Source organism: Centroberyx gerrardi, chromosome 11 (assembly GCF_048128805.1).
Source record: "Centroberyx gerrardi isolate f3 chromosome 11, fCenGer3.hap1.cur.20231027, whole genome shotgun sequence".
NCBI classification, from domain to species: Eukaryota; Metazoa; Chordata; class Actinopteri; order Beryciformes; family Berycidae; genus Centroberyx; species Centroberyx gerrardi.
The window spans coordinates 4851566-4870925 of NC_136007.1; the positions used below are offsets into that span (position 1 = coordinate 4851566).

A 19360-nucleotide genomic window follows, 5' to 3' on the forward strand; every position below is an offset into this window, starting at 1 on the left:
ATGGAGCGCTGCGTGGCCGGCGACAAAACGTCAAAGCACCGTGGAATCTGCTCTTTTGAAACACATTTCGCTTAGCATTTATTGAATATTGAGTTTTAGTTGTTTAATTCCATGGGGTCACACTTGATTTGGAAAGTCCAGTGTGGATACTCAACAAATCAAGTGACTATAAGGTGTCGCTCAAAAATTTACTGAGTTTCAAGTGATACTGATAATTGTGTGAAAAGCAGTCAATAGATATTCAGTGTCTGGGTTAGGGTTCATCTTATGGTTGGAGATGATGTTAGAAATATGACGTTAGGGTTGGGTTTAGGTTTAAAAATGGGTCAGGGTTAAAGGCCAGTTTAGGACGACGCAAGACCGCAAGAACTGTGACCGGCCCGCTTCGTACCTGTGTCCGGTTGATGTCCGCCGATACTGAAGATAACACGGACCAGATCGGAGAGAGACGAGCTGAGGAGCTTCACTTGTATGACGGCGCATCTCCGAATTAAAAAGACTACCAGATGTCACTGAAATATCCAGAACACGAGCTTCAGAGAATGTAAACACAACTACTTCTTCTGTTATTACCTCTGTGTTGACAAAGCACCACGCTGACAGCGAGTGTTTCGGTGCAGAAGTGTAACTCGGCCTTTAGGGTTTAGACTAAGATCAGGTTTAGGGTTACATGGTCTGTAGAGATGCATCCAATAGGTAAGACACTTCGTTGAACATCTCCTTTTTATCACCTGATAGTTGAGTGTCAACATCGGACTGTCCAAATAAAGTGTTTGGAAAGTGGAAAAATGGCAAACTGAGGGATGCGATGACGACAACGCAAAGAACAACAGGAAATAAACGGAGGAGGAAAACGTGATCCTCCACTACAAACGAATGGGAGTGTTGTGTTCAAAAACTCCTTGAAGATTTCGGAAAAAAACAACAACCCCAAAACCTTGAAAATAAGATCCCTGGTGGCGAGACGCATCTCTCCACCCGGTGCTGAGAACTCCCATGATCCTCTTCGGTGAAGTCTGCAGGCCTCAGTTCTTTATGGCACAAATAAACATATCCAAAGAGGGGGGAAAAAAAAACCAAAGAGTTCTGCTTTATTTCTTTTATCACTGTGTCTTTCCTCCTCTGTGGTTTGGATACCAGATCCACAGCGGAGTTGTGAAAAACCCATCCAGCATATCCAGGTTTCACTCCGGTGAAGGGAAAGTGACCGCTGGCATTTCCCTTCCTGTCCGTCAGGTTCAGTTGTTATGGCAACAGGAGTAGAAATAGGAGTCCTTCTTCTGGCCCAAGTCCACACCCGTCTCCTCTGCTGAGACACAGGAACAGTGTTAGGTTTCAAGGATTTAGCAGCAGATTTACCGTTGGTGTATCCACATCCTCTCGTCTATTTCTACTTCAGTTAGTGATTTCCTACATTTCCCAGAATGCCTTTCGACAACCCCAGAGAATGGGCGTGAACTTGTTTTCAATCAAAGGCGAGAACATGGGAATATAAATATAATTAGCTAAACTACCTCATGAACACTGGGGCGTGTCTACGATTGCGGCCAGTGCCCTTACTCAACTCAACATGTCTTGTAGCTGCATTGCATTCTGGTCTATTGAGGCTGTTAATTGCATTTAAAACAACACCTAGAACGATATACACTACCAGTCAAAAGTTTGGACACACCTGATTGAATGTTCTATGTTTCTCATTCTCTTAAAGCCATTTTGCTCTAAAGGTTTATGCTTAAATGCTTGTAATGTGTTTCTTAGACAAATATAAATAATGAAGTTGATCCTATGTATGAATTTCTTTCCAAAGCCTTTGCCTTTCCATCAAGGCAAAGGCTTTAAAGAATCTAAAATATAAGATAGTTTTGATTTGTTTAACACTTTTTTGGTCCCTGCATAATTCCATTTGTGTTATTTCATAGTTTTGATGTCTTTACTGTTATTCTAAAAATGTGAAAAATAGTAAAAATAAAGAAAAATGCGTGTGTCCAAACTTTTGACTGGTAGTTAACTGATAATTATCACAACATTACAAGCAGGATTCACAAATCTCTCACCTGTCATGTACTGGAAGGCAGTGCTGTTGTAATCCTCTGCAACTTTGTGGAACAGGTCATCTGGCGAGCAGCAGAACAAACCGATCAGTTCACACACTCTGACCTGATAAAAACCGGTTTGTAATTCACATTCCTGCGTTGAGTTGCAGTGTGATGCGTTTCAGGCAGCGGCACTAAATGCAAATAAATTCCTCTAAATATAAACTTTACCTTCTGTTACTATAACCCTGTATATTTACATGTTTCAAAACTTCACTACGTTTTTCAATATGAAAATTTTTATGACAACCCACTTCCTGATTTGACTGACTAAATAAATCCAGCTGTGATCTGAGCTGTGAACCAGCCATGAGGAAGTGTTCAGTCAGGTCTGTGAATGACTGAAGGTGCGACTCACCCACGTTGTTTCCTGTTTTACTAGAAGTCTCAAAATGCTGCGCGCCGATCTCTGTGAATGAAAATCACAAGCGTGAGGTTGCATGTCAGTCAGACACTTCCCCCCAGGCAGCTGTTTAGCACTGCTAGCTTAAAAAAAAACAAAAAACAGGGGGAGATATGGGAGATAAGTACAAAATATTAAGAACACCTGACTCTCCATGAAATAGAGTGAGGGAAATTGAGGTGAGATCCATAATCCCTTCTTAGTTTAACCTGTAAAATCCACTTCAGTCATAAAGGAAAAATGTACATAAAGGCAAGGTTAAAAAAAACATTAAAGGTCTGTAGGAGCAATGGGTGGCCGGTAGGAAGGAGGGAGGGAAGGAAGAAAGGTAGGAAGGATGGTAGGAAGGAAGGGAATTGAATTTACCGTCAGTGAAGTCCTGAGCGTCGTGGTAGTCGATCTGCCGCAGGCTCCGGTCTCCGTCGATCAAGTCGCTCTTAGTGCCACACAGGTAGATCTTACAGTGCTTTAACACACAACACAGACAAAAACACACAATGTCAGCGACACACAGTCAACACACAACATAAGGTAGTTCATGTGTAGTTCAATAGGGAGAGCGTGGCACTAATGCTGCAAGGGATACGGGTTCGATTCCCTGGCCATGCTGGAGCTGTATGGACTCATGGTGCGTTCAGGCACTTTGGAGAAAAGCAACCATCAAATGGAAAATGTTAAAGTGAAAGTGCTCTGCAAAAAAGAAAACCGCCATTTTAAGATGAATTTATGTTTATGGCACTTTGCCGATTCTCTTATCCCGAGTAACTTGCTATTAAATCAAGCACTTATCATGTTTTTCAAAAATTAAAAGTGCATTAAATAAGGTTTTTTACAGCCCCAGAGCACAAAACAACCATAATATATCTGCGGGCTACAAGTGAGCAAGACATGTCATTCTCAAGCCAAAAACAAAGGCAAAAGACAAAGCAGTATTATTACAGTAGTTTGCATGGTGATGTTGGTTATCTGCAGCTTTTATGTACGGTTTTTCTGCTGCTTTTTTGGCCAGCTCTCTCTTGTAAGACAGATCTTTTAATCTTAATGGGACTTCCTGGTGAAATAAAGGCTAAATTAAAAAAATATATATATATCTCTAATAAGCTAGTTTACTTGTCTCTAATGTGAAAATGTGACTATATTGTTTAGGCTATGTCAACTACAGGCCACCGTACGATGTGCCAGACACCTGTCCATGTTGTTGCAGTTCCTTGGTCACCAGCAGAGGGCGATAAGAGTCACCGAACCAAAGTTGTTTTACTTGCTTAAACCTATTAGCCAACCTTTAGCGGAAAATGCTGTGCCAACTGCTTTTTTGGCCAGGTGTCTCTTGTAAAACAGATTTTTTTTTAAAGGTATAATATGTAACATTTCCGCATTCACGTATCTAAAAACGACTAGACCTATGTTTTATATTTTGTTGAGTTGTGTACTTACATTATCCCAAATGTTTCCAACAATGTTCAAACCCAGAGAAATCCGTAATTTTATTCAAGGTAACGGTGCGTTTCATTTGGTCGCCTGTCAGTGGCGTCATATCCCCTTTACCCCCTAACTTCCTGGGAAACACGGGAAACACCAGATGATACGTCAGAGAGTGAGGAAGGAAGTCGGCCAACTAGCTAGCTAGCCGCTCTGCTGTTTTTTTCATTCTATTGTTTTTATTGCTCGCTCGTGATGGATCACGATTATTCATTCCCGTTTGCTGCGCGTCCCCGTAAAAAAACTCCCATGATCCCACGCTACTTCACGACGTCATCAAACTACGTCTTTTGTTATTGTTTTGATTGAGAGACCCCTAGCGGCAGAAATGACATACTGTGCGTTTAAATCTTAATGGGACTATTTGGTTAAATAAAGGCTAAATAAATAAATGAAATATTAGCTCTTCGCTAAACATTTCTGTTGGATCTCTGCTCTAATTACCTAGTTTCTAATGTGAAAATGTGACTTATGTATGTCGTAATGCCCCTTTAACACACACTGCTGACACTCTTACCCAGAATAACAATGAGTCAGGCGTTTGTCATGTCTTTCAAAGCTTAAAAAGGCTTTAAAGAGGCATGAAGTAATCCATGACTTCTCAACCTCCATCGACGAGCAAGGAGCTGCAACATCGACAGGTCTCTCACACATTTGGCTCACATTTGGTTGTCTGGTTTCTGATTTCAGAGAGTGTTGGTCACATTCACAAATTGAAAAGTCCCTCACCTCCTCACAGTTCTGCAGCTCCTTCACCCAGAAGCGAGCTCTCTGGAAGCTGCTGCTGTCTGTCAGATCTGCAGAGGACAGAAACACAACCGCAGTCACATTTACTGACTTAGTGCCAATCTGATGCGGTGTGTATACGCTTTTATATCACAAAGATTTTGTCATATCTTCCATAAGATGCATAGTTGATCACGGCCTTGCATACAGTGCATGAGGGACATGTGATTGGTTCCTACACAGACAGGAATGCATTACTAAACTATGAGGATAGACACAGCTGACAACGCATAGCCATTTTACAATGAAAACTCCCAATTCTCTCACACTTCAGTTTGGTTTTCACAGTGGTAAATCACAGGAACGGTGATGAAATGTGATTAAAAATAAAAAATAAAAAAGATGTGCTATCACTAATTTGCGCAGATGAGATGACAAAAAAATAACAAGTTGCTTATAAAAACATCTCACCTCAAAACAAACAAAAAAACTAAATGATAACAGAAACAACATGGTGGAAATCAGTAGCCTGGTAAGACCATCCTGATCACGTGACCTCACGTTCTGTTTCGCTCCACGGATCAGTCTGGACTTCCAGCCGCCCACATCGATTTCAGTGGGCGGGAGTACTCGCCTTGACAGACAAACTCCTTCAGCCAATCAGCGAATCCAAATTCAAATCCAGTCGGAAGAACGGCGAAAACGTCTTTTCCGCCGAGAAACTCCGCTAGTGCATACTCTCGTTCTTGTTTAATTGTTGTTGAGTCTATTTCTGCAATAACTGCACTTATGGCTGTGTTTACTCTACTAACGTTAACGTTACCGCTCGTTGCTTCGGGAGACGCCATTATTGTTTTGCCAGCGGCGGCCTGTATTTCACGTCATCAACTACGACGCAGTCCCTGATTGGCCTGGTTACGTCATCAACTACGACGCAGTCCCTGATTGGCCCGGTTACATTGTAATTTCAGGAAATCGATGTGGGCAGCTAGAAGTCCAGACTGATCTGTGGAGCGAAACAGAATGTGAGGTCATGTGATCAGGATGGTCTTACCAGGCTAGGAAAACAGAACAATGTTAAAAAAAAAAATGCAGCAGGGCAGTGTGAGTAATGCAGAGTGGGAAATGCCATCAGCTATTTTCTAAACGGCCAAAATTCCCCAGTGTGGACAGAAGAAACAGAAAACATGAACACCGTCCAGAAAACAAGCAAGCAAGCCTTAACGTGTTTGATATCTTACAACGCAAAATCAGGAACGTGATCAGGAACATCACAAAATAAATAAATGGGAGATAAGAAGAAAAAAAAGCAATAAAAAGAACTTGAGTGCTGCTGAGTTGAGAAAGTGAAATAAGAAAAATCACACCTGTGAGTTTTTTCATTACAAATCTGTAAATTCATAGGTCTGAAAACTGCAGATTGCCCTCAATGTGACCCTCTGTCTTTAATTGTACTGTATTTTTTTCATATCACTTCATATACTTTGATGACAGTGTTTTCTTTTTATCTTGCTTCTTATGTGTCCTTGTTCTTTTTACCACGTCTCTTATGTCTGTTTTGCCTGAATGACACGAGGCTCGTGATCAAGAATTCCCACGTTTTTATGTGAATGGCAAATAATCTTGAAACTGAAAACGATATTGTTTATCGCTTTTTGTTCTCCGACCTCAACATCTCTATTTTTTTGCTGCTCTAATGAACTCTAGTCTTATCTCTTAATGTAAAGGTCATAAAACTCAACGTTTAAATGTCACTACACAAGTTGCTGACATGTTCCTGCATCAATATCACCAAGAAAAGTCCTGTACATTTATTGTATTTTGCAAATACAGTCATTTTTTTCCACTTCTAAATGTGTCAGTTCACATAAGGTCACATAGCAAATATTGACACAACAATAAAACATGTAGTCACCGCATTGGAGGGTAGTTTGGACATAAAAACACTACACTCTACCTAAGCCTTGTCCAGATACACCCAACATATCTTGAGTCCTTCATTTTGACATTATGACAATCTATTCAAATCACAGACTGCAATATGAACCGTTACATGAGAACCGGAACATAAACAGAACCTTCTTGTGCCATGCATGTAAAACAGTTTCATAACATTTTATCTCCTAGTCAAAGTGTGTGAATAAAGTGTGGTCAGCGGCAAAAGAGTGAGGAGTGATAAACAGTCATTAGGCCTTTGGACTTTGCAGCAGTGTCACAAATCGCAACCACGTCTAGCCCCAAAGAGACGCTAGATGGCGTTGATTTGTACGTGCCATTACTAGCATCCCAAAGACTTTTATACAGAACAACCTACACAGCGCTTCATTTTGTGTGCGGTTTCCAAACTTCCCCCCTTCCTCCTCGGTCTTAGTATCATGTGGACATTACTTCGTTTTCCCAAAACACAGCTTTTGGCAGCTGGGAGCAAAAGCTAATGCATGCAGCCCTTCAGAATAAGAGTCCATTGGCAATATACCAAAACCTGTGAGAGCGAAGGGATGCGCACAGTACTTTAAGTCCGGCATACAACACAGAGAAACTAAACATGGAGTTGACAACCAACTTTCCGGTTTACATTCAATTCCAATGTTTAAACCAGTGCGACGTCTCCGTTTAAGGTATTTAATTGTGAAACACAACAACCTGAAGACCTCCAATATGGCCGCCAGAGGGTGTGTCACATCACCTGAAAGCTACAGGACGGTAAGGAACAAGACTGATTTACCGTAGCAGACGATGGCTGCCCTCGCTCCTCTGTAGTAGATTCTGCTCATGGCTTCATACCGCTCTGATCCAGCTGTGTCCTGAGAGAGGAGAGAGAGGAGAGAGAGAGAGAGAGAGAGAGAGAGAGAGAGAGAGAGAGAGAGAGGGGAAAACCGACGGAAAGAGAGAGAGAAATGGAGAGAAGAGAAGAGGACAGAAGAGAAAGAGAAGAATTGAGAAATGGAGAGAAGAGAAGAGGACAGAAGAGAGAGAGAAGAATTGAGACATAAAAGAAACCACAACACTTCCTGTAAAACGCAGATTGAACAACTGAAACTAAATTGTGTGTTTGATGCTATAAATATCTCTGGATATCTCAGATCTGATATTACATGTTTGGTTACAACACTGGTTGGTTGCAAACTCAAGTCTGGCATAATCCGCAGTGTGAAAATCTCTGCAGCTCGAAGCTCATTTGGCCTCTCTGGTGTCAGTTTGTGGAACTGTCTAACACATATGAAATGTTAATTTTTATTTTTCTATTTCCCAAATCAAATCAAATCGAGGGAGATAAAGAGAATTGGAAAACATAGAGGCAGGTTCAGGTTGTTTATTAAAGAACATTATTTCATCTGGCGCTGCGCTGCATATGATGGTAGTCTAGTTGGTAAAAATACCAAACATTTGCTGGTTATAGCTTCGCAAAATACTAAGATTTGTTTGTTTTTCTCTGTTTCATATAATTATAAAATAAGTCTAGTCCTCTAGTCCACACACTCAGATCATCTCATGGTGTTTGACGGGTTCAGGTTCAGGTCCGGTCGCCTCCAACTCACCCATATTCCCAGAGTCACCACTTTGTCTGCCACCTGGATCGGTTTGGCAACAAAAGCGGCTCCGATCGTCTGCCAGGAAGGAAAACAAGGCAGAGCATCAGCCGCTCCTGCATGGAAACTTTACAATCCCACTAGACTCCGGCTAATATCCAGCTGGGCTTTCACTAGCCACAGTCTAAATGGGCACTAATGGAGATGGTACAAAGTAGAGTTAGACTGATATCGGTGTGCTGATATCTTGGGCCGATATCGGTCTGTTATTAAATATCAGACTTCAGCCGGTCATGTCATCCACTGCCGATATAACGGAGGTTCCTCCCTGACCACAGCTGTGTAAAAACAGTCTGTAAAACCTGCGATGAAATTTTGTTTTCTTTGCACATTTTATTATCAATGAAATGTGATGACAGTGGGTTTTCTTTAATCTTTCTTCTTGTGTGTCCTTGTTCTTTCTGTTTTTTTCCTGAATGACGAGAGACTCCTGATCAAGAATTCTAATTCATTTTTATGTGAATGCCAAATAAACTTGAAACTGATATTGTTTATTGCTTTTTTTTAATTACTTTTTGTTCTCCAACCTACGTCTCTATTCTTTGCTACTCTAGCGACCCAGTCTGCCCTCAAGCATCAATAACGTTCATCTGATCTTATCTCTTAATGTAAAAGTCATAAAACTCAACATTTACATTTCAGACCACAAGCATTCGAAAAACTAACCTTTTTAGGCTGACAGAAACCTTTAGGACTTAAATTCATAACAGACATCAAACTGGTGTAAGTTTCAGCAGGCAGGACAGTGTCTTTTCAGGGGGGAAGGTATACAGGAATGCTTTTCTGCATATCTAATTGTTTATATCGGTGGTTGTAAGCCTGAGCACTGACTGGAGGCTGTATTTCCCTCTGCCTCCCTGGTGCTAAATATAACAGCAGTGTCTCATTACATCAAAGGAAGGAGGGAAGGCAGGGAGGGGAAAAACTGAAGCAGGGCAGCTGACACTCACGTTCTGGTAAGGGCCGACCAGGAAGCGGTGGTGGACGTATCTCTCCACCAGGCTGGTCTTCCCCACACTCTCCTTCCCCAGCATCACCACTTTGGCATCCACACGCATCGCACTCATTCTAACTCCGGTTTAAAGGCCCGGGACGGGACGGGGACGGGGACGGGGACAGGGAGGGGGGGGCAGCCGGGGACAGGGAGGGGCAGCCGGGCGGCCAGGCAGCCAGGCGGCCGCTGGGTCGCTCGATGTGCTGCGGGAAAGACACGATACACAGCGGATAACCGTATAGGAATATAGAATAATATAGAATAACAGTGCTGGCTGTTTAGCAGTACATGTCATTTCAACGTCGCGTCTCTTCTTTAGCTCTCATGCAGCCCGGGATCGTTTTGCCAGTTTTAGATCAAGCAGTAAATACATTATTTATTAAATTACATACATATTAAAACAATGCACACCCAGCTGTAAATATCGACAATATGCACCAGATAAATACAAGATGATACTTTATTTTTTGCCATTTACTCCAGGAGACGCAGTCTAAAACCTTTCACTTGTAAACCCTGTGGAGCCTCATTTGAGCCTGGACGTCTAGAACCAGTTAGTCTTTTTTGCTCAGTGGGAATCATCCATAACTGACAAGGTAAAACATGGCACTGCTGATTTAGCCAACACAGCCTCGTAGTAGATGGGTTGGGGAAACTCAGCTAGCTCACTTTACCACAAAAATATGAAAAACTTACCTGGTAGCTAGCTTGACTCAACAAATCTCTCTCCGCATCTGAGCCCAATCCAAGCAGCAGCAACAGCGGGATGTCGGTAACTGTTATCCGTGCCTACAAAACCTGTTTTAAAGTGAAAGCGATAACAAATCCCCTTGTCATCTCTGTCCTGCCTAGCTAACCGGCTGCTGTTTTGATAGTCGGTGTTGCGCAATGGCTGAAATTACAACCAGGCAAGCAGAGAAACTCCCTAAACCTCAACTGACATCGTTTCTAGCGCACATCTACTGCTAGCTAACAGAAACACAACTATCTGAGTTCATGAGTCTGCCTGGCTGGTCGGGGATCAGCTAGCTAGAGGCAGCTAGTTAACGGTAATAACGTTACTCAACAAAACCTCCAACTGTGCTTTGTTTGGGTGGGAACCAAAGAGGCACGAGAGGCGGTTTCCAACAGAAGGAAGTACCGAATTGCATGAAACACCCACCGGATGTGATGATTTTTTTTGTTGGGGGTGGGGGGGGCGATGACGTCGTTTTAAAGTTGCAATATTGTCTGGGTTAATATTTTATAGGCTATTTACGTATTTCCACGCCTTTCTGTATTTATATATATTTATTTTATATATATTTTATATGCATTTAATAAGGGTCATAGGTCACGGGCCAAAGCTTTTTTTTTTTGCCATGTACCCTAATGGAAAATAGCATACACAGAATATTCCTATTGGGTTTTATAGCGTGTCTGTGAACTCAATGATGAGTTTATAGGTGTCACTATAATATTCCTGTCGAGATTCGGTGAATTAAACGTTTTATTTATTTTTCTATTATTTATTTATTATTAAAAGTATTTTTTTTTAAAATCTCATAATGTACCACTATATTGTTCCTATAATATTCCTACAGGGAGTTACAGTGGGACTGCCCCTCTATTTTAATTCGCTAGGGACGACTCATCGAACAAACCTAGAATGAACCCGATTGGTCGAAAACAGTACACCGATGTCTTGGCGGCTGTAGTGATTGGTTCACTTCTCTCGCTCTGTAGTTTTTAGGCCAGCAGTCCCACCCGAACCCCCCACACAGAGAAACCAACATGGCGGACGCAGAGGGAAGCGAGCAAACTTCGCCTGGTGGGATTTTACAGGAGATCTTCACCTCTCCGCTGAACCTTAGCCTGCTGGGCCTTTGTATTTTCCTCCTGTACAAAATCATTCGCGGGGACAAGCCGGTGGAGCTGGGCGAGGTGGAAAAACCTCTGCCGAAAATGAAAAAGAAAGATTTTACGTTGTCTGAGCTCAAGCCGTACGACGGGCTGCAAAATCCAAGGATTCTCATGGCTGTCAACGGGAAAGTGTTTGACGTGACCCGAGGGAAGAAGTTTTACGGGCCAGGTAACGTTACAAAGCTTCCGTTAACGCGGTTTGAGATATTTTATTTTTCCTTGAATGTAACTCCAAACTACGCAGAAACCGCAGTGTCTCGCGTTTACCAAAGATAGGTGCACTCTTCCAGCAACAGCAGCTAAGTGGCCGGTGGTTATATGTCGTGTTTCATCGTCTGATACCGATCCAGAAACGTTATATGGCAAGTTTTTTTTTTAATGGGTCAGTTATTTGTCAGTTGCTGTTTTGCATAACTTTGACACACTTAGTTACTCCTAACGCCACACCCCCTTCTCTTTTTTTAAGAATCAGCGGTCCGAGATCCCGTTTCACAACATGGGGAGCTGTTAGCATAGCAGCCAGAGATCGTCTGTGTTTTCGGAAGATTAATCACTCGATAGTAATAATCTGCCCACCTTCCAGTTTTCAAAAATGGGCGTTAACCCTCACGCATGCGCTCTCCTCCTGCAGGGTAACGCCGTTACCGTAGTGGCCAATCTGGTAGAGAGCCGAAGGAAAGTTGTTTTTCCTAAAAACCTCTCTTGACAAAAATGTTAACCCAGGATGTTGACAATCCTTTAAGTTTGTGTGTTTTTGGTCCAAACGATCCTTCGATATTTGGAACAAAAGGCTAGCCTATATCCCACGTTTCGGCATAATTTGGCCTCAATGGGAAATTGGTTCCACAAGTATTAAAAACATCATTATATAAAACTAATAATTTTAATGCAGATATTTATGGTGCGTTCATGTGCTGGTGGGAAGGTCCGACATCTGGGACTTCCAAGTCGGCAGTTACACAGAGTTGCATTAACGTGCTATTTTGTCAGAAAATAAAATGCGAAAGACAAACAATGAGCGAACACAGACGTCCTGCAGCGTAACAAGCTAATTTAACCAACTTCATTCAAACACATGTTAGATTAGTCTGACTAACTGCTCAGTGTTGGCGTCGTTACACCTCTGTTCGTTTTCCCATCGGTCTGACAAGGTGATGGAACCGGAACCTCATTTGGGCAGAAAATGTATAGTCTAGTCACTTGCGCGACTTTTGGGTGTGTAGTCTTTCTAATTACGTGTTTTTACAGTCTTATAGTTCAACAGTTTTACCACAAACTGCGACTTTCTTGACTTGCAAAATTATCATTTAAATATACAAAACATCATATGTGTAATTCATGGCACAATTCAAACGGGATCAAACAATTATTTGTCTCTCGCCGTTGACTACCGTACATATTTTTTCCGAAATAAGGTCCCATGGTGGTCCACCGGAAGGGGAGGGACTTAGGCTCTCTATGTCGTGCTTCAGTGGTCTGTGACATTTGCGTTACCTGGAAATGGAGGCAGAGTGAGACCTCTCTGCTTCTTCCTCATCTCAGATGGCAGTGTAACCTCTGACCAACTGGATATCTCACTGTCATGCAACCTTCCCACTGCAGCACACCCAGCCCCGAAGACACTGAACCTCTGCTTTCCTCTGTCTCCTGTTTCCACTTTAGGTGTTTTAGTCATACAGTGAGAGAGCAGGCAGGGCTTCACTTCAGCAGCACACATGCAGGGAATCAAACCTGCAACCTCTCAGTTACAAATGGTCCCTTTTAATTACTAGACCACCCTGCTGCCTACAATAATGTCATAATTACCTTCAATGGTGGAAAGAGTACTGCAATATCCTACTCAAGTATGAGTTCTGTCACTGATTTTTTTTTTTTTTAAGTAGAAGTAAAAGTACTGGTGTAAAAATCTACTGAAGTAAAAGTACAAAGTGTCTCATTTTAAAATGTCCTCAGAGTAAAAGTGACTTTTTAGAAAAGAGAACATTGTTAGCTGTGATCTTTTCCATGTGATTCTAAAAGGAGAGAGGACAGAGTTCAAACTAGATACTTTTCACTGGAAACATTAGAAATGACAAAATAAAGTGCAGAAACAAAGTAAAGTCAGATTCCTCTTCTCACTGTGAATGGATCCACAGTTTGTCAGTTTACGTTGATCCAGTTTCTGCTGCTGATGGAGAGACACAATCTGTTCTGTGATGGATGGGATTTAAAATGGAGTGAAGTACAATACTTCAGTAAAAACATACCTAAGTAAAAGTAAAATTACTGACGTTCAAGTACACAAAAAAGCTACTCAATTACAGTAACAAGAGAAAATGTAATCAGTAATTTCCACCCTTGGTTATCTTTATAGGTGTAAAGGTCAGTTTAAGGCTTGTGTTGTTAAACCTCGACACTGATATTGTGTTTCCATTTGAAGTCATTTAGCTGACGCTCTTATCTAGAGAGAGAGAGTGAGGGAGAAGGTTGAGGGTTCAGTGTCTTGCTGAAGGACGCTTCAAACAGGACAAATTGTCTGTTGCAGAGATCAAACCTGTGACCTTTTGGTTACAGGACACTCTGATCACTAGCCCACCCTCGTTCTTCTCTCTGAACGCGAACACTGTCCTCCTGCCTTGATCTGAGTGATCTAAACTGATGTAAAAGCAGATTCAGATGCAGAAGAAACACAAATTGGATAAAACATTTTCTAGGAAGGAGTAAGAGTTTGCTTTTACAGCAAATGTCTTCATTAAAGAGTTCTTATAAGAGAGAGAAAAGACAGCATATGCCACAATTAAGGTAAGGTAAGGTAAGGTTAGTTTATTTGCATTAGCCTTTGGGCACAGAAAGTATATCAATAATTAAGGAAAGTGCAAACAGATCGACTACTGTTTATTCATTCAACCTTTATTTAACATCTGAAAGAGACCACTGTTTATTTAGGGAAATGTTAAGTAGGTAAAGTTAACTGAAAACTGATGTCTGCTTCATAGTTTCTGTGTTGCTTGATGCATGTGAGCTGCGTATGCTCGCCTAGCTTGGCATTCAGGCTCCTTATGCTTCTAAAAGATGGAGTTAATTTTGTGTCTTTATTTTTCAAGTGAACAAAGTTTCTGTTTGGCTGTGTTCTGGTGTGGAAGAGAGGTGAAGACGGCTGAACTCGTTGCTGAGCAAACAGTCAGTACTGACCGGCTGCTTTGCCAATACAGACGAGAACAAAAACACGGAACAAGTCCTCAACAAGTGCCCAACCCAACAGTAAACACCGAATCACCGAATAATTATACACTCTTGATTATGTTATTATGACAGTGGCCTTTAAAAATGACCTGTAGCTAATTACGGTGGTTTGGCTAGCGGATCCGATTCTCTTCGTTCAGCCAATCCTCGCCGGAGGAACTTCTGCCGAACTGCGCTGCCACCGGTCTTCTTTAGGTGGTGCACGGTCACTTCAGATGCAGTTACGTCATTTTGGCGCGTACGCACACTCTGCACATTTCATGCAGAGTTTAATCAGTTATCTCTCTCCGCCATTTGGGGTCGGCCAAAGTGTGAAGGTGCCCCGTCCAGCTTCCATCTGTATATACAGCGGTTTGTTGAAAAGAGGTACAGAAAGATTTATGACTGTCGTCCTCGTTTTTGCATCCCTTTCCTGGTTAAATAAATGAATGAATAAATAACTAACTGTTCTGTCTCCTTGTCTTCCAGAGGGGCCGTACGGGGTGTTTGCAGGCAGAGACGCGTCCAGAGGCCTGGCGACGTTCTGCCTGGAGAAGGACGCGCTGAAAGACGAACACGACGACCTGTCGGACCTGAACGGCATGCAGCAGGAGAGCCTGGCCGAGTGGGAGACGCAGTTCACCCGTGAGTCCAGGGCCCAAACACACAGCTCCGCCTCTTCACTGTCTGTTTCTCAGCAGGGGGGGCGGTGCAGCTGAGGGGGGGGTTAGAAGAAGTCTTATGGTGCGTTCACATTACAGGCTACAAAAGCTACAAAACAGTCTGGTGTACCAAGATAGTCTCGCCAACGGTTCATGTTGTCGTCATCAGGTTGTGTGCACCGACTAATGCTGTCATAGCTTTGTTTTTGTCTTTTATTTGGCAAATAATCATTCTTGTTAATTGAAATAATTCATCAAGTACATAATAATAACGTGACTATAACTACCCCATGCTGCCTTCCCTCTACTGTGATTGGTTCGTGCTTCACCGCATCATCAGAAGGAGGAAACGAGTTGGAGGAAGCTGAACTTTGCTGCTACATTTTACACTCAGGAGTTTGTAGCTTTGTGCGCCTGCTTCCATTGAAAATGAATGACTTGCTGTTGCTTTGTAGCCCGTAACCTGAACGCACCGTTAGATGCTGTGGTTCCTCAAGGTCTTTCAAGGCTCAGTCATTGAGACTAGGGCTGAACAATTAATCAAAATTTTATCGAAATCGCAATATGGCCTACTGCAATTTTCAAATCACAGGAGGCGCAATATTTGTTAAAGGCGAAATGTGTGTCAAAATACCATTTTAAATTAAATATTGTCGTGCTGCAGAGATGTCCTGGCCTACACATCATATTCTACAGACTTAAGAAAACATCTTTGTTTGGTACAGATCCCCGCAAAAATCACACCATAGTCATTTTAATACGTTTTTCAATGAAAATGAGAATAATGATGTAAAAATGATCATTCCCTCTAATATCGCAAATCATATCGCAATTGCAATATCAGTCAAAATAATCGCAATTAGATATTTTTTCAAATTGTTCAGCCCTAGTTGAGAGACCATGAGACGGCGCTGAAACTATTAGTTGATCGACAGAAAATTGATAAATTATGATCTTGATAATCGATTAACAGTTTTAGCCATTTATCACATAAAAGTACAAAACATTTGCTGGTTACGGCTTCGCAAGTTTGTTTTTTTCCCGTTTCGTATCTTTATAAAATGAATACTTCACATCACTTGGGACTCTGGTAACTTGTGATGGGCATTTGTCATTATTTTTGACATTTTGTAGACTAAACGATTGATCAAATTTAACACTACGTTACATTTGATTAATTTGATATCAATCGAAATAAACTTGGCAGCCGTGTGTGGCGTTCTCTTTCTTTTAATATTGAATTTTCCTGGTTAGAAAACAGACAGGTGGGCTTAACAGTTAAACGGGGAAAGAAAAATCCGTGTGAAGTGAACGCTACAGAACATCATCAAGGCCGGTGCCGTTTCCACCGAGCGGGACGACTGCAGCGGCGTCCTTGAGTTGGTCTTCTTCGGTCTCAGTGTCACTGTGGCTGTAATTTCTTTCTCTTTCTTTCTTTTTTCCCCCCTCACAGAGAAGTACGACTACATCGGCAAGCTGCTGAAGCCAGGAGAGGAGCCCACAGAGTACACGGACGACGAGGAAGTGAAGGACAAAAAGGCGGACTAGAAAATGATGCGAATTCAAAAGAAATCATCCAGATGCCTTAATTGTCGTTGAATAATTTGATGCCTGTTGCCTTGTTAGGGCCGTTCAGAGAAAACACCTCCTGCTTCTGTATGTATCTATTGTATCCCTGTCGGACCGTCAGACACCTGGGTTTTATATGCCGGTTGAAATCCATGTCTCACACCAACACTCACCAAAATCCAGCAGGTTTGAGGTTAATGTTGAATATTGAATATACTGTATTGTAATGTAAAGCTGTGTAGTTTTAGTCGGGGGTTAGGCCAGTGTTTTGGAGTTTCAAATGGATTCCCAGATCGTTTTGGAGAAATCGGGAGCTTCGGCCACTTTTCCACCGACCAATTCTAATTTTTTGTACGAAGCTGCCGATCGCTGCGTGCGCCGGGCAGGGCCGACACTGGCGGGTAGACGCCTAAAGGAGGGGGATAAACTTTGTTCGATTCGCCTAGATGATATCCCGCAAGATGCTGAATTTAAAAGTCGCGGTAACAGCCGTCTCACACTGTTCTGATATTGACGTACACCCGAGGTTTGGAGGTCAAATCACATCGAATTCAGTCATCTCAGGAAGTGGATTCACTCAAAATTTAGAAAACAGATTTTTTATTTCATCCGGCGAAAAGATTTAGAAATATATTATTGTGAATTAGGGATTTCTGAAGGGCTTGGAGCCAGTATACAGGAGAGCCAAAACTAAAAACTGGACTTAAGTTCGATCATCTGTTGTAAATATCTATTGATCGCAATAATGACATGATAATAATAATCACATAAAGAGATATGTACACTACTAGATAGATCTCCTCAAGTGCTTTTACTTGATATATCAGATCTCACGCCCCTCTGGCTCCAAGCCTTCCTTATCACTATGTGACTTTGCCCCAGCCTTTTTTTTTTTTTTTTTTTTTTTTTAAATCTTTTTAAAACTCACCGGAGCGTTGTGTACAGATGCCTGTAACATTCCCAACCCATCCAGTGTGTCTGCTGACCTTCCTGAACTGAACTGTCTGTTGTTTTCCATCTGTGTGTTTTGATTTTGTTCAAAACGAATGATCATGTGCCGGTCCTGGGATTTCCACACAGTTCACAGATCTTCCTCCACTTCCTGGTTCTGGTTTGGTTTTCCACTCTGCAGAAGGTTTAAAGGGGTTTCAGCTGAATTCGACTTTTTTCTGTTTGATGTGGCGTAACGACTTCTTATAAAGTCTTTTGTGACTTTTCCCAGAGCCGCTTTCTGTGTAAATCAATGTCAAGATCACACAAGTAAGTCATAGTTCTAATTATATTTACTTTCATTCATTATTTATCCCTTTCATTTGAGGGTTCGTGGCCTTTCTCGCGTCAAAGAAGAAAACATTTATTGTAAAACTGAGGCGTTTCAGCCCCTGATGGTCAAAATGTCTTGATTTTTGCAGTAAAAGTTGTTCTTATTTCTCTCCAAGGGTAGAGAGTTCCTTTTGTTCAAGTCACAACATTCAGCCTTGGCTTGCTGGAAGGTTTGATGGATTTAGTTTCCTTAGCTGAAGAATAGAAAGAATAGTGCGTCACGGACAAATCAGCAGGAAACCGGTTTTCTCAGACCTGAAGGTTAGATCTGACCCTGTACGTTCGTTTTTCTCAAGCCTGCCCGAGAGTCAATGCTAATTTCCTAATGATAATTTGCGAATAACTACATTTTTCAGCAGTATTTTTAAATCCAAGTGCGACCCAAACATGAGGACTTGATTGACTTGGAGGTTTTCATAGTCTGCAAGATTCCTACACAGGTCTGGAAAATCTATAAATGTATGGGAACATATTTTGATCATTTTCAGGTCTTGAGAAGTTTGGAAATTACACAAAGGGTTTGGAAAAGTATGTAAAATTGTCATTGTACTGTCCTGACATACAGTACATACTGCTACACATTCTCTGTGGCTTTAGACCCCCGTCGTCTCACATATTCTGATATTTTTTTGCTGTAAAGAGTAATCTTCATCCTTGGAAAGATATGGCAGAGTTAGTAGGGGAGGATGATTAGCGTAAATCATTGAAACTGTAGGAACCCTGAGTCTGGGTCAGGGCCCAAAGTCAGGTCATGGGAACATTAAAGTAGGTCCCCAGTTTATTCTGCACAAATCAAAGGTGAATGTTACACAAACACATGCAGTGTAAAAGTCTTAACAGGTTAGCAGGCTGAAACTTGGATGGATGTGGGAATAGCCGACATGAAATCCTGCAAAACGGGTTTGGTTGCAAGGAAAGATTTTTATTTTGTGGACTGGATCCCCAGACTGTCAGCTGTGAAAAGGACCTGAGATCTGTGGGTTGATCTCACACACACACACACACACACAGCCCCTTTGTTTCGTATAATTTATGACACACACCTATATATAAACTGGACAAATCAGTCACCATGAGATAGCAGATTCAGTGAGGAAACATTCCAGTACAACATGCATTTACACACACGGACTAGAAATGTCATGATGCTGTGAGTTATAATCCTGAGAATGATATTTTGATTTAATAAATAAAACTACCAAATGGAGACTTGATGTCAGTCTACAATTATTGCTTTTACTCTAATCAGTATAGAAGATTTTATTGACTGTAATGGCTGAGAACATTTAGAGAAAGACATTCATGATCCTATCAAAGACGATGTACATAAGGAATTAGTGAATTAATATTCAAAATAACTTTTCTATTAAGTTTATGTAACCTTAATTGGATCGATTTCTTTTGTAGATTTGTCAATA

The 19360-nt window shown here is 41.6% G+C and overlaps 2 protein-coding genes across 3 annotated transcripts; one reads left to right on the plus strand and one right to left on the minus strand.

The window, feature by feature from the left end:
• Positions 1-252: 252 nt before the first annotated feature.
• On the minus strand, positions 253-9446 carry rab24 (RAB24, member RAS oncogene family). Of its 2 annotated transcripts, none has more exons than XM_071914088.2 (8): positions 9242-9446; positions 8241-8309; positions 7427-7505; positions 4705-4772; positions 2863-2962; positions 2452-2502; positions 2055-2114; positions 253-1306 (listed from the first exon to the last, which is right to left on the minus strand). In XM_071914088.2, exons 1-8 carry the CDS (start codon positions 9356-9358, stop codon positions 1239-1241), a joined length of 612 nt encoding a protein of 203 aa, XP_071770189.1. In that variant the 5' UTR covers positions 9359-9446; the 3' UTR covers positions 253-1238. The 2 variants fall into 2 exon arrangements, with proteins under 2 accessions (XP_071770189.1, XP_071770187.1); XM_071914086.2 differs by having other exon boundaries at positions 253-1309.
• A 1611-nt stretch (positions 9447-11057) lies between these two features.
• pgrmc1 (progesterone receptor membrane component 1) lies at positions 11058-19151 on the plus strand. Its single transcript, XM_071914073.2, has 3 exons — positions 11058-11356; positions 14878-15033; positions 16504-19151. The coding sequence occupies exons 1-3, from the start codon at positions 11059-11061 to the stop codon at positions 16596-16598; spliced, it is 549 nt and encodes a 182-aa protein (XP_071770174.1). The 5' UTR covers position 11058; the 3' UTR covers positions 16599-19151.
• The last annotated feature ends 209 nt before the right edge of the window (positions 19152-19360 follow it).

Bases quoted from the DNA above. Each gene is read 5' to 3' on its own strand.
- rab24 (XM_071914086.2), bottom strand. From the start codon at position 9,358: ATGAGTGCGATGCGTGTGGATGCCAAAGTGGTGATGCTGGGGAAGGAG. The intron at 2,503-2,862 runs GTAAATTCAATT...TTTCATTCACAG, and splicing joins CGCTCAGGACTTCACTGACG to AGATCGGCGCGCAGCATTTT. The intron at 1,310-2,054 runs GTGAGAGATTTG...CCTGTGTCTCAG, and splicing joins TGCCTTCCAGTACATGACAG to CAGAGGAGACGGGTGTGGAC.
- pgrmc1 (XM_071914073.2), top strand. From the start codon at position 11,059: ATGGCGGACGCAGAGGGAAGCGAGCAAACTTCGCCTGGTGGGATTTTA. The intron at 11,357-14,877 runs GTAACGTTACAA...CTTGTCTTCCAG, and splicing joins GAAGAAGTTTTACGGGCCAG to AGGGGCCGTACGGGGTGTTT. The intron at 15,034-16,503 runs GTGAGTCCAGGG...CCCCCCTCACAG, and splicing joins GTGGGAGACGCAGTTCACCC to AGAAGTACGACTACATCGGC.